This window comes from Brachionichthys hirsutus, unplaced genomic scaffold, assembly GCF_040956055.1.
Source record: "Brachionichthys hirsutus isolate HB-005 unplaced genomic scaffold, CSIRO-AGI_Bhir_v1 contig_1140, whole genome shotgun sequence".
In the NCBI taxonomy this organism is placed as follows: Eukaryota; Metazoa; Chordata; class Actinopteri; order Lophiiformes; family Brachionichthyidae; genus Brachionichthys; species Brachionichthys hirsutus.
The window spans coordinates 21200-34828 of NW_027180635.1; the positions used below are offsets into that span (position 1 = coordinate 21200).

The 13629-nt window shown below is 43.4% G+C and overlaps 1 protein-coding gene across 1 annotated transcript; it reads right to left on the reverse strand.

Moving 5' to 3' along the window:
* Positions 1–2894: 2894 nt before the first annotated feature.
* LOC137916257 (cone cGMP-specific 3',5'-cyclic phosphodiesterase subunit alpha'-like) lies at positions 2895–10512 on the reverse strand. Its single transcript, XM_068759333.1, has 22 exons — positions 10045–10512; positions 9324–9476; positions 8525–8614; positions 8291–8431; positions 8122–8196; positions 7913–7977; positions 7511–7577; positions 7274–7321; positions 7012–7161; positions 6681–6824; positions 6309–6374; positions 6026–6181; positions 5603–5710; positions 5128–5237; positions 4953–5040; positions 4762–4862; positions 4559–4666; positions 4337–4400; positions 4045–4119; positions 3854–3937; positions 3043–3190; positions 2895–2935 (listed from the first exon to the last, which is right to left on the reverse strand). Exons 1-22 carry the CDS (start codon positions 10510–10512, stop codon positions 2895–2897), a joined length of 2550 nt encoding a protein of 849 aa, XP_068615434.1.
* Positions 10513–13629: the final 3117 nt, after the last annotated feature.

The following is a 13629-nucleotide window of genomic DNA, read 5'->3' on the forward strand; positions in this document are numbered from 1 at the left end:
CTCCTGTATTGTTGGTTTCTGATTTACGTGTCTGCCAACACACTGTTCAAATCCCGTCCTCTGACGGTGCGGAATAATTGGAAATTAATTCAGCCATTGGAGGCAACGAGGCTCTGTCTTCAAATTTCACATCAACAAAAATTAACCTATCAATCTGTCCAAATAGGGGGGGGCAACATTTTGCTAACATGCACTGTTAAAAGCCTAATGGCATTGTTGTAGAGAATAACGTGCTCTTTAAAATGTTAATATTGTAGGAGGCTGAACGTATTTCCTATTAACTGGATCTGTGCTACACATTCAGCACACTTTCCTGTGCTTTCTTTGAAATACTAGTTTACAGATGATGAGTCAAAAGACCAAGGCCGGATTGAAGCGAGGCGTTCCCTTCAACTTCCAGAGAAAGAAACTGCGTGCGGTTGCTGGGCGATTATAGACCTTGTAAAAAATCTAACTTTTAAGTTTCTTCCACTTCACAGAGGATTCCGTTTCGTAACACGCCTGATTTTCAAACTGGTTCTGATGTCGCAATAGAGCTCTTGTGAAATCTGATGAATGTAAAAACAGTCAAGCTCAAACACAAATAGGGAGTAGCTCTGCACCCACTGAACCCGCATTCTATGAAATAAACAGTCCTGATGACGCAAGTATTGGCGAACTTAAATAAAGAAGATTGTTGTTTGTTCAAATATTTTATCTCATTTCATATGTGACATTAAAATGATGGTAAAACACTGCAGAATCTCTAGTTTCCTCTGCAACCAGGTGAGGTGCACGTGCTGAACAATATGGCCAGACAACACTGCATTGGACTGAATCAATCCACTGATCCTCTTTCCCCAGAGGCTCATCCAGCTTTGGAGCCTCTAAGATCCCTCCCAGCACGATATATGCGTGTAAGAACAACCACCGAGAGTCCATTCTCTGTATCTGCCCGAACCTCCATACGGTTGAATCGAGTGAATAAGAGATGGAAAAAAAACAACTTGATGTGCTTTGTCTTTTCTTATGCATCCATATATTCCTTTATTTGCTCATTAAATCTCAAGACACGTACACACAGCTCTTTTCATACATCAAATGATAGATTTCTAATGTTGGAATGACAGGCGATGAGATACATTTTGAGTCTCAAAAATCCAAATCCGTCGAAGGACAAGCAAGGGGTTCATTTAGCTGGAGCCAGAACTTGTGGTGTAAACATCCATATATAATGTCTGCAGCAGGGACATTGTGGTAACTCATTATGGATGGAGTTGCATGGAACGTTTGTTTTTTTGCCCAGTTTTGCCTGCAGTTGTCAGAACAGCCCCTTACTTCACCGTAAACAGTAAGAAATGGAGTTTCCAGGCAGTCCCAAGGCCATTCTGATTGGATCAAGTTCCTTTAATTGATGCCCGGTTGATCAGAATGGATACCATTGAGCGCATGCCATTTCACCTGCGAGGGTCATCGGTAAAAGTTCAAGGGGGTTGACGGTAGGTCTCTTTCATTTCAGGCTCATTTGGAGAGGAGTTGTGGGGAAATTCCCACCATCTTGACAGTTATTGCATGATTTAGTGAAGAAATTAAAATAAAATCCTCTACGGTCTTACAATCAGTGAGGCTACAGCTGCATCTACAACATTTTAAACAAGCAATACATATCAGGCGTTGGTAGCCTGTTTGCCTCTGGTAAGACGGGTATTTAAAGTCTAAAGCTGTGTCAATCTCAAACACTGGCTATCAATCAGTTCTAATCCTATCAACTCTTCTTACAGGAGAGGTAGATGCACGGCGCCCTGTTCGCGTTCACGTTACACCCTTCATGCCAGCCGTTTGCCGCACACATGCTGAACATTACACAATTTACATTTGACAATTTCTATGTAATATACTATATACATGTGGAATCATGCATGTTTTTAAAAAAAAAATCTTCCTGAATTTAGATTTCCCCCACAACTTAAGGTAACTTAATAGTTAATTGTCCGTGCTTAATAGATTCACAATGCCTCAAACTCGCCAATCCATGTCAGTGCAAGTACAAAAATTCTCAGACACAGAATCAAAAAAATATATATGTATGTCGATAGATTGCATATTAAAATAAATATCGCTTTTCACAGCTCACCTGCGCCCTTGTTTGGTGGAGCATGATCGCTTGCTGTGTACCTCAGTTTCAACGTTGCTTTTGCAGCAGAACATTTGGACTGCAGCTTCCTGTTCAAGAAGTTAATTCCAGAACTCCTGCTACTTTTACATCCCCCCCCAAAAAATTTTTTGTACCCAGATCCCAGCACATATAAAGTTCCTATTGGTATCATGCCTGCCTGCTCTTCCTGCTCTCCATCCATTGTCAGCCAAATCAGCCGCATGCAAAGTGCAAAGTGCTGTATTATAATACTGTTTGAAAACCATTAACTTTGGCTTGTACCCAGCACACACGCAGCGTCCTTTTTGAGCTACTGTAATAAAGACTACTGCATTTGTACTTTTTACAATGTAGTTGTACATTTTGCGGACACCTTAAGAAAGTATTCAAGCACCGTTTCAAACCATACATGCCAGAAATGTTTCAGTTGTTGCTGTGCTACATGGAAATATTTTGTACATTGTCCAAGCGGCTGCTGATTTTCAAACTGGGAACAGGAAGTTTCAAACACATCATACCTTCTGAGTCAAATGGCTCCCCTTGCAATCAGTTTCTGACGCCTACTCCACTGAAGAATAGTGAGACAGGGCCGCAGGGCAGACCTGACCATGTCGAGGCTGCACCAGAGAGGATGGCATCTAACCAGAAGGAACTAATCTGGAGTAAATCAGATTAATCTAGCTATAGCCTAGTCTTGGTTGAATCAGATCAGCTGTCAAACCAATCCGCATTTGTCCATATCCACAATCACAGTAGGAACTTAGCAGATGCTGCAGGTCTTCGACTTCCCTCCGTCTCCAGCTGGAATGAAAGAGACAAGAGAAACGACGCAGTCAGGCCAAATGTTTCTCATCTCTGAACTCTTACCATAGGCAATAATCTGAACTGATATCTATATATATATTTACATTTCTTGGCTTCTTCTTCCAGTTTCTTCTTGTCCTCAATGGCCTTCATCTTTGCGTTGTATACTTCGGCTTGCTCGTTCCAGTGCGCCCTGTTGTTGTTCAGACCGTCAAACATGGGCTTGATCTCCTTGTGGAACCTGGAGAACTCCTGATTAATGAAAGGAAATGCATTGGATGTAGATATACACCATAGTCACGTAGTGGGATGCAAGCTGCAGGGGACTCCCGTTGTTTCGGATTATGCACTTCCACAGAGACAACAGATGTGTGCTGTCTTGTCATCCACTGACAACCCCCCCAGGACCGTCTGGGTTCAACAAGTTCAGTTCTGTACATTCTGCCATCCAAGCAAAACTGGCTGAAGCTAGAACAACACATCTATAAATCTAGCAATCATATTGTAGAAGATATGGACACACAATCTGTGTTTCGTTTCCTTCCTTTTCGGAAACTGAAATGTAAATTTGTCTACATCACAGATCAGGCGTGCCTGCTGGCTTGTGTACCTGTAGTATTGGTAGTATATCTCTAAGATAAACAGTACCTTCCTAACTTAGTCAAATCAGAATTAAATTCACATTTGGAAAAGCATTTTTTTTGTCTTGAAATCAGAAGTCACACTTCTAACTATGGAAAGTTAATGATTCATGATATGAAAGTAAAAAATAAATAAATCCAGAAACCTCCCTCGCCCTCCTAAATCCATGCCTGTCCTTTTTTCATTACTTGAAATTCATCTTCGAACCGTCACCTCCCGCTCACTGTTTCATTATAAGTCTATAGTGCCAGCTGTGTTCTGCAAAAGCCTTACCTTGTACACAAATGAGCACACAAAGTCAATGAAACCACACTGCATCTTGGGTAGCTGATCGGAACAGTTTCTGTCCATCATGGGCTGAGGGAGGAAGAGGAGGGGAGTTTCAGATGAAAAGCAATGCAAAATGTTGAAGAAGTCATGGGACATGGAGAAAAGACGAGGCATTAGAGAGGCGCGACCCTTACAATTGGTTGTTGGTCCAAGACATTTTTCTCTAAATCTCCCTGCTCCCAGAATTCAGCAGCAACCATCAGAGCCACCTGGAGAGGAGCAGCGGGGGCGGTGGTGGAGGGAAATCAAAGAAAAGAGATACGGAGGAAAGGACAGTGAATGAGTGGCATTCTTAAAAATTGAGAAAAATTGCACAATAAAAAAACTTGATGCTTAACGCTTCGCAGCAAAAGCAAAATGTTTGTACGATTTGCTTCTGTGTGTGTTTATTCACACTATTTATTTGCCCACGTGAAGGCAACCCACCTTGCTTTGTACCTCCCAAGGTTTGGTGATGGCTGACAAGTCACAGCCTGTCATCATCATGGCCCTAGAGTTGACAGACAGATATTTGAAGTAGCAAAAAAAAAAAAAAAAAACTACACAGTGCTTTTGATGTTGAAGATTTGCAAAGGTCTGCAGAAATCTTTCTAACAATTCTAGTTTCCTGTCCAGCTGAATTATCCTCTGCTTGAATCGTTTACATACATGACGATTTCCTTCCTGGTGGGGTTGTTGGAGATGAAGCCAATGGATTCCTTTTCATCTGCCATTGGCTCTGTAGCGTTCACGATGTTTTGGAACATAGTTCTTTTTCTGCACAAGCAGAAGTACAACAGTTGGCCACCGCTAAGTAGCTGTGGCTATACTGCGGTGTGCTAGCAGTGTGTGTGTGTGTGTGTGTGACCTACTTGAAATAAAGGGCCAGATCGGTGGCAATGATGCAAACATCAAATAGGTGTTGCACGTGCTCAAACTGGCGCTTCTGCAGGTTGCAAAATATATTAAGGCTCTGCAAGAGAAAGTGATGAGGGGTCAAAATGTCTCTCATCATTTACAGTAAATGCGTTTATGAATTCATCATCCTGTGACGGTGCCAAACCTCTTCAGCCATGAGCGTCTTGCTGTACTCCAAGTGGTGTCTCTCCATGATGGAGGAGCCGTGAAGCTTAGCCAGAGGATGTGTACTCCTACAAGAGAGGAGACAAATTGACAACACAGGTGACCCACATCCACACAGCACCCACCCGTAGACAAATTATACTATGCTGGCCTACTTTGTCTGGTAGAGGTTGTTGGTGCCTCTGTGGTCAATATCATGGCAGAAAGCAGCAGCCACCATGGCAAAGGCATCTAGATCAGAGTAGTACTTCCTCAGCCTCCCCGTCTGTAGTAGGAAGACAGAAATTATAGATTATTGTGTGCAGGCATTTACGTGTGCACGTATAGATTGTGAAGGCAGGTAATGATGAACTTAGACCATTGTCATTAAAACAGACCTCACATTTTATTTTTCTAAAACGCGTCACGATCAATACTTAATGTGGGCTGAATTTACCTCCATGGAAATTCTCGACTAGCTATATGAAGAAATGTGAGGCGCATATAAACAGAGCGGTCTGCTTGACACCTGAAGGCGCATTGCGTGGATGCAGAAGAGAGATGCGAATGAAAGAGTGGAAGGCCAACACAATCTGCGAGCTCTACCGCTGAGGTCTACCGTAGATGCAGCAGATGCTGTGCGGGCGTTACCTGCAGCAGACAGAACATGGTGTGGCCTACATTGAAGCCGTGCCTCCAGTTATGGTAGGTGATGGAGCGGTAGCCCTTCCTCACTGTGTACATCCATCTGGTTAGCGTCTGGAGTGGGAAGGTGGGATCGGACGACAAGGTGAGAGAAAAGAAAACGTGAATTCAGTTGAGGCGTCGCGATGACAGATTTACCCTCGATCATCTCTCCCTCGTCTGCATTCAAAGAGACAACTCTATACGAAATGTTAATTAAATAAATGTTTGAACTGGGCCCTTTTCTGAGGTATTTCACGCATTATGCCGAAGCATACAGTCAACTATTAGCTACATCTGCAGAAACAAATTGGGGTATCCTCCAGGTAATCAGGACGGTTTGCAGCGTCGGCACCGCTGAGGGCGTCGTGACACATTCAGACGGCTCACCTCTGCAGGAACTTTAAACTTCTCAACAACACCAAGCTCAAAGAACATGCGAATGCCGGCTTTGATGAGGTCAAACTCTGAGACGGGGAAGTCGCTGAAGGAGAACAAGTACAAATTCTCCCCATTGATATTGTCCGCTGGTGGGCAGGTTCCTTTCTGAAGACCAAACACAAAATGCAGACAAATGATGCAAATCATTTCAATATTCCAATTTCTATTTGTCGGCTAAAGTGTGATATCTTTGATATCGATGTGTTTCATTTTGAACGATGACAGATCATACCAATAGCTTGTACATCTCTTTCTGGTCACAGTCTTCAGGGTCTGCATCAAACTTTTCTTTGGTGTTCTGGTTAAAAAAAAGCAGAGAGCAATCATTTGTAGAGGACTCTACAAATCAAACCCCTCAGACGAGTGCTGAAAGCTGCAACGCTCTAAGCTGTTATGCTCCCTTCTCAAATGTTAGTCACTGACAAGCGATGCACCAGATCGCTCATTAGTCCTGCAATGGCTGTTACAGGAGAGGTCCTACACTCAAAAAGCTATTTGAGGTGCATTGACCTTTAACTGCTCTTAATTCCTGCGTGAGTAGATCAAATGCTCAGCGAGGTCAAAGGGGAGGGAACATGTGGCGCGGGGTCAGGCCGATACAGACCAGAATGGACTGCATCTCGTTGTTGGTGCATTTGCTCTGATACATCAGCATCTCCTGGGCGATGTCTTTCCTGTATTCCATGCGATTCAACCTGTCGTAGGTGTCGCAGTTCAGCACTGACCAACCCAGGAACTGTGTCAGAGCCTGGTGCAAAAGAGGCAGGCCAGGAAGTAAAGAAGAAACACAGCTGAGTAAGAAGCGATTACTCATAAATGCACTGTGTGGCAAATGCAAAATCATTTCCAAGCATTTAGCTCAACATTATCTAAATCTTTTGTTCTGTCGAGGCAGATAGGGGACAGAAAATCCTAAAAGCGTGCATGCTGCTGACCTCTGTGATCTGCTCGTCGTGTTCGTCGAACGGCTTGCCGTCTTTCCTGTTGAAAAACGTGGCGATGCCGACAATTTCTTCCTTCTTGTTGACAATGGGCAGCGACAGGACGTTCTTGATGACAAAACCCGTATCGTCCACAGCCTCTTTCTGAAGGACGGTGAAATCAAAGAGTCGTGCTTGTCCATCAGTTTCAAAACAGCCCTTTCTGAATGTGAGCATATTTTACTGTGCTTATGAATCAGCAGGACGGAAAGCTCACCTGGAAAGTGAAGAAATCATCTGCAGCCACATTCATCATGTTGCAAATCTGCAAGGAAGTCACATTAAGAACGTTGAAGTCTCGCATTTCGACGTGCATGCTGCTCATTTTCATTATTACATTGTAATGAATGCATCCCTTGTTTTCACTACATTCTTATGCGGCTGCTTTAGATGACGGTACGTCTGTCTAGTTCTGCTAATGAACTGCCCTCTTTTGCAGCTGCGAGCGACTTACAAAGCCGTTCTCTGCAACATAGGTCGGTAGTCCGCTAACAAGAGCCCAGTGATCTACAGGCGGACCGCTGAAAAAGAGAAACAGAACACGGGCAAATTATTCCCAAGAAGCAAGTGAACTTGTGCTGACTTGCATGCATTATGATGACTCTGCAGATAAAGATGCCCACACAAACAAGGCACAAGCAAAGCCCAGGATTGTCTAAAGTAGCCTGATGCTTCAAGTGTCTTAAAGTACCGTACGTATTGAGGACCCCTCCCTTTCTGTCAATTTAAATGTGTGGCCTCAGATTCTCACAGAAATAATAAAATAATTCTTATTTTTAACATCAATGTAATTCTTAACATCAATCTGCATTTTGAAATGTAATGTTATCATGGATTTAGAGCCAATGCTGCTCACGGTATGACTTTGATTTCTTCTTTGCCTTCCAGGAGGTAGTCGATGATCTTGTAAAAGTGGATTTCCTGTACATAAAGACAGAAAATAGTTTTCGAAAAGGTGATCACACACCAACTTAAAAAAATAAAAAAAATAAAGAAGAAAAACAGAATAAATGAGGAAATTGGGATTTGAAGTACTACAAATCTAAATGATTGCGGAGAAGTTACCCTGCCGTCTGGTGTTTTTGCGCCTTTATAGGGTTCCACATCGCCCAGTTTCACCGGCCATTCATCATAAAATTCCTTGAAGGGAAAAACGCAGGCAATAAATAGTTTAATGCTATTTATCCCTGTAGTCATGAAGGCTGTATATTCAATCACTTCTGCAAAACCCCACCTTCTCTTTGGTCATGTCCAGCAGACCCACTGAGTATCGCTCGCATTGTAAATAGGTCCTAACGGTGTAGAGCGCTTTGTGAAACTGCCTCTCGATGTCCGTCAGCTCCTCAAACACTTTACTGGCCGACCAGAGGAGCACCTGAGGGCAGCGGCAATGAGTGGCAGGCAGCTAAATGCTAACTTGTGGAGTATCAATTGCATTCTGTTTAGTGCAAGTAATGGCAGCGATTACCTGACTCCTCCTGGACTCCACGTTGAACATGTAGGCTGTGTAATGCTGCAGAGCGATCACTTGAGCAAAGTTCATGTACTTGTGGAAGAGCTGCAGATCAAATCAGATGAAAGGTTTCTTTCAGGAATACACAGGAACAGAGTAAACTCCATCTATTTCTTTCAGTCGATCTACAGGAAACCAGAAGTGCGGTTTATTCAAATACCCAAGTCTCACTATATATATACATATCTAACACAAAGGACACGCACATAACAGATGAGCGGCTGCAGTTAAGAGTTTCCATCATTCCTCTCCTTAAAACTTTTTTTTAAGGAGAGGACCAAGACCAAGTTGGGTCTTTACATAGCTGTGCCTCAGCGTGAGTATATTGCTTCTGAATATTGATGGTCAGTAGTGATTGTCCTCTGATATAGACCACAGGGATAGGACATATCCTGTTAAATCATTCAGCATTTTTTATTGGTTTTGCGTTATTCAAATGCCCACACGCGCCCTCCAAGCCAGTGGAGTCTGATTGGCTCCCACTAACATAATAGGAGTGTTTTACACCCTGCTGAACGCAGCAAGACTTTATTTTGATGCAAATTTAAAATAGCAGGCCAGAGGATTTGGTATACAACCATCAGATTTCTTGTAATTTATGGTGGGTTTAAGATACTTAAGAAAAAGAAGACTTAATAATAACGATTCTATTTTGGTTGATAAAAAAGAAGCTTTATTTATGAACCAGTCTATATCAGACATCCCTGTCCCTTCAGCTTCTTCTGTGAGTGACAGTGGATAAAGTTTTTCCTACCTTTTCATCCTCTGCAGAGAATGCATCCGCTCCTATTTTGTTTAGGACCATGACAACTCCAAGGCACTCTTTCTCAGCCATCAGGGGATACGTGAGCATGCATTTCGTCTTGTATCCAGTCTGTTTGTCCACAAAGTCACTGAATCTTTTATTCTGTATCGAGACGAGAAAGAAAATGTCAGATTTGGCTGAATCCAAAGGCAGACAAAACAAACAAACAAACAATGGCCTATCACCGATACACCAATACATGCACTTCATACAGGTCGAAGATTGGTATTCACAATAACTTATTCATTCTGGGATTTGTGTTCTTTTATTGGCTGCATGTGCAGACATGTGATTGCGTTCTTTTGCTACCTATTAAACAAGACAGCTGATGCAATATAATAATATTAGAATAGAAAGAAAACTATGTGAAATGATACAAGTGTCCTATGACTAATTCTTCATGGGCCATGTTCCAATACCAATATTTAAGGCCATATTATGACATTGTGTATGTTAGAGCATGAATAAATCAATTAAGGTAATGAGATATTCTCCTGAAACAATGATGCAGGTAAAAAAAAAAAAAAAAAAGACATAAATGATATGTTTTAAGAGATAGATTGAACAATGACATTCACGAAACCCATGACAGCATCTCTTATTTTTCAGACTCACACACGCACACGCACAACTTTGTAGCAGAGCGCGCGCGCGCCGCTATTCTCCTCACCGCAGAGACGTCTGGAACATTCTGAGGCTTTTTGGACTGAGCGGTGAAACCGACAATACCAATGTCGAGAGGGAAGACAATTTCAGCCTGCGGGTTGACCAGGGAAGCCTCGTATTTGGATGCGGGCGTGACGTCGAAGAGGCAAGTGGCGAGCTCGAGTATTCCGTTCCTGCCCCGGCACATGTAATAACTGACCCTGTCGGCCTGCACGATCAGAGCCACCCTTTGCAACACTTTATGAAGGGAGCCCTCCATGTTTCCCTGTTTCTGCAGCTCCTGGACCAGCTCGAAGATGATGGCAGCTTCTTGAACAGAGTTCACATCCTTGAAGGACGCGGTGTCCTTGACGTCCAGAGGCGCGCTGAAGGCGGCCGACAGGGCGTCGGCGCGCAGCTTCTTGTCGAAGTATTCTTTGGCAAATTGCGGGTTGTTCTCCAGGTATTTCTCCACGCTGTCCTTGTCTGCCATTTTTTAAAACGAACTTTTTTTCAGTTTTGTATGCCTCTTCTTTCCCGCAAAAGCATCACCTGCACAGGTGCACCGAAACGGAGAGGGGTCGGCTGAGTGGATCAGTAGAGCATCCACGCGTGCTGCTGAGGCGCATCTGAGTCCCTGTCCCCGAGGGAGTCATCCCGTGTCCGCTGACGGACAGAATAAGTCAGAGCGCGGCTTAGTGGCTGAAAGGATCAAATGGTGGCTAATTAAAGTGACGTCATGACTTTAAAAGCCCCGCTCTAAGCGTCCTTAACCTGCAAATCCCAGCACTATTTTATCTTGTGTAACGCTCCCCTCAGTGGCGGCTCGCTAGAATTTCTTACAATCAAGGGCTGCTTTTCACACAGAAGGTCCGGTCCGCGGCATGTTTCCTTTATCAACAAGATTTATACACATTTTATGCACCCCTTGTTTTTCCACTGGAATAGACATGCATAACAAGTTTTCCAAAATGGCACTCCTTACTACTGTATTTTTGGCTTGTCCCGTGAGGGGTCGCCACAGCAAATCAATGTTCTCCACTTCGCCCTGTCCTTTGCATTGTCCTCCCCAACACATCATTCTTCCGATATAGTCCCCGTCTCTCCTCTGGACATGTCCAAACCATCAAAGTCTGGTCTCTCTGACCTTTTCTCCAAAATGTCTAACCTTCACTGTCCCTCTTATTGCCTCATTTCTAATCCTATCCAACCTGGTCACTCCCAGGGAGAACCTCAGCATGTTCATCTCGTCACTTCTAGCTCCGCCTCCTGTCTTTTCCTCAATCGGTCACTTCTAGCTCCGCCTCCTGTCTTGTAGACCTTTCCCTTCATCCTCGCTCCTCCCACATTCTCCGTCACTCTGCAATGTTGACCCGACGTACTTGAAATCCTCCACCTTCTTCACGTCCATTCCTTAATTTTCATGTTGACCAAATTCTAAAGAGGGAGCACAGAAAAAAAAAAAATGCATAAGGCGCCTCTTCTCCAAATAAAGTAATGCACAAACAACAGATGTAGATTTTTGAAAACAAATGCAGGAGAGAAGCTGCACAGACTAGAATGTCAGTGTCTGTAGATCTACCATGGTCATAGTCCGGTGGAGTCCCTAATAGTCTTGGATTGCCTCTCCTAAGGCGCACGTTCACGTTTGGGTTTAGAGCCATAATGTGAGCCGATCTGTTGCTGCGAAAGTGCGGGCCTACCTGCGTGTTCTAATTAAATCGCCATCATCACAGAGGCATCAGCCCTCGAATTGGAGATCTGCCAATTGGGGAGACGTCTGGGAACAAGGCCCTAAACAAAGATGGCTGGCTATTATTAACTGAGTGTACTGTCTGGTTAGCTGCTGGCAGGCTGGCAAGACAAAGAGTTCCTCACTATTTTTTATTTTTTTTTTACCTTGGGGATTAAGGCAAGCTCATCAAGAGAGAACTACAAAAGCTGTGTGGGCGTGTGGATGCGAGGAGTCGAGGAAACAAATTAGAGCAGCCCATTTCACAGTGGGGTGAAGTGGCTGGCGGTTACTGTGCTGGAGAGGGAAGACCGACAGGGGACACTAAAATGCAACTGTGAACATAAATAATAAAACACAGCTGAAACTCTGGCGTTTCTCTTTTCAGGATGAATGGAATCATTTGTGTCTTTTGTAGTAACTTTCTTTGTATTTTCTTCTTCTCCATACGTATTTACAAAACTACAATCTTTATTTTCGGCTCTCTGGGATCAAACTGTCTGATCCACCGTGGCCACAGGAGCAAGATCCAAGATGACGGCCCATTGGATTTCCCCAGACACCTGCCATTAGGTGACAAACAGAGCTGAGTGTTTTCTACAGTGAAGCTCTTTGTTACCTTTGGCTTGAGGCAGCAGTGAATATCTGAGTGGAATGAGTGGACAATGCCCACATTGCCCTATTTGAAGTTCAGAAAGAAGCCGTATTTAGCCATTAGGGCCTTTCACACCCCACAAATTAATTTTAAATGTATAGACAAACCCAGCAGTGTAATACATTCTGTGTCTCGGCTCACACCCAAGATTCCGAAATGTTATTCCGCCTCTGGCCAAATTCCAGATGCTATTATTTCTGCTGAAAGTGAGTGATTGAACTGTTTTTGACTAGCTGGGGCCCGTGGTTATGCAAGCTGCAGATGTTTGGCAGCGCTGCGCTCCGTCAACCAGACAGAGGGCCCACAGAGGGTGTGATTTCAGAGCATAACAACAGATTAAACTGCCACCGTAGACTTAGTCCGACCTGCGAGACAGCGTTATTCTGTGTTATTCTTGTCATGATTATACTTTGAATGATATAATTTATGTACATTTTAAGCATGCAATCCAGGAGAGTTCTTGAGTGTGGTTTCACAAAAAAAAAACAACAGTATTTCTCTGTCTGTCGGGCAATTTAACAAACATTACAGTTAATCTTTGATCAAATGACAACAGTGCACTGCACACAGAAGCCAGAAACCCATAGATGGGTTTAGTTACTGTAATTACATCATTTCATTGTCACCTACTGTGGGCGTAAATGCCAGACTTTGTGCTCAGACGAAATGCAGGATACGATTATCTCTCTTTCATATTGATTGTTTTCTGCTGTGAGTGGACTTGCATACTCTGTCCACCATTAATACAAACACAGTTCTGGGAGCTCCCAGAAACACACACACACACACACTCCTCTCAGATTTATTGTGTAGTTTCATGCATGTGCATGCGCAACACTCAAGCTGTATCTTGATGTAAAATCCAACTCACTACTTTGTTTTCTCAGAATGTGCACCCTGGAGTGTGACAGATGTTTGTCTGTATCTAAATTTGCTTTCCATCGCTTATTCAAGAGGTTCCTCTTTTGCCGTTTTGATTTTATGCTTGTTGCTTTTACAATACCAAGAGGTTCCTCAGCAGATCGGACGGGAAACCACTTTTGGAATGTTCTGCAGGCAAAAAAAAAAAAAAAAGAAAATCTGAAAAGCACACAAATCAATAGGGGCCTAAAATTATGTAAACGTCCAATGGCAACGAGGAGTGCAAGGGGAGGGTCGGGTCTCCAGAAGTCATTATGCAATAGTAGCCCCTGCTTTATAAAGGCAAATCCTGACAGAAAAGC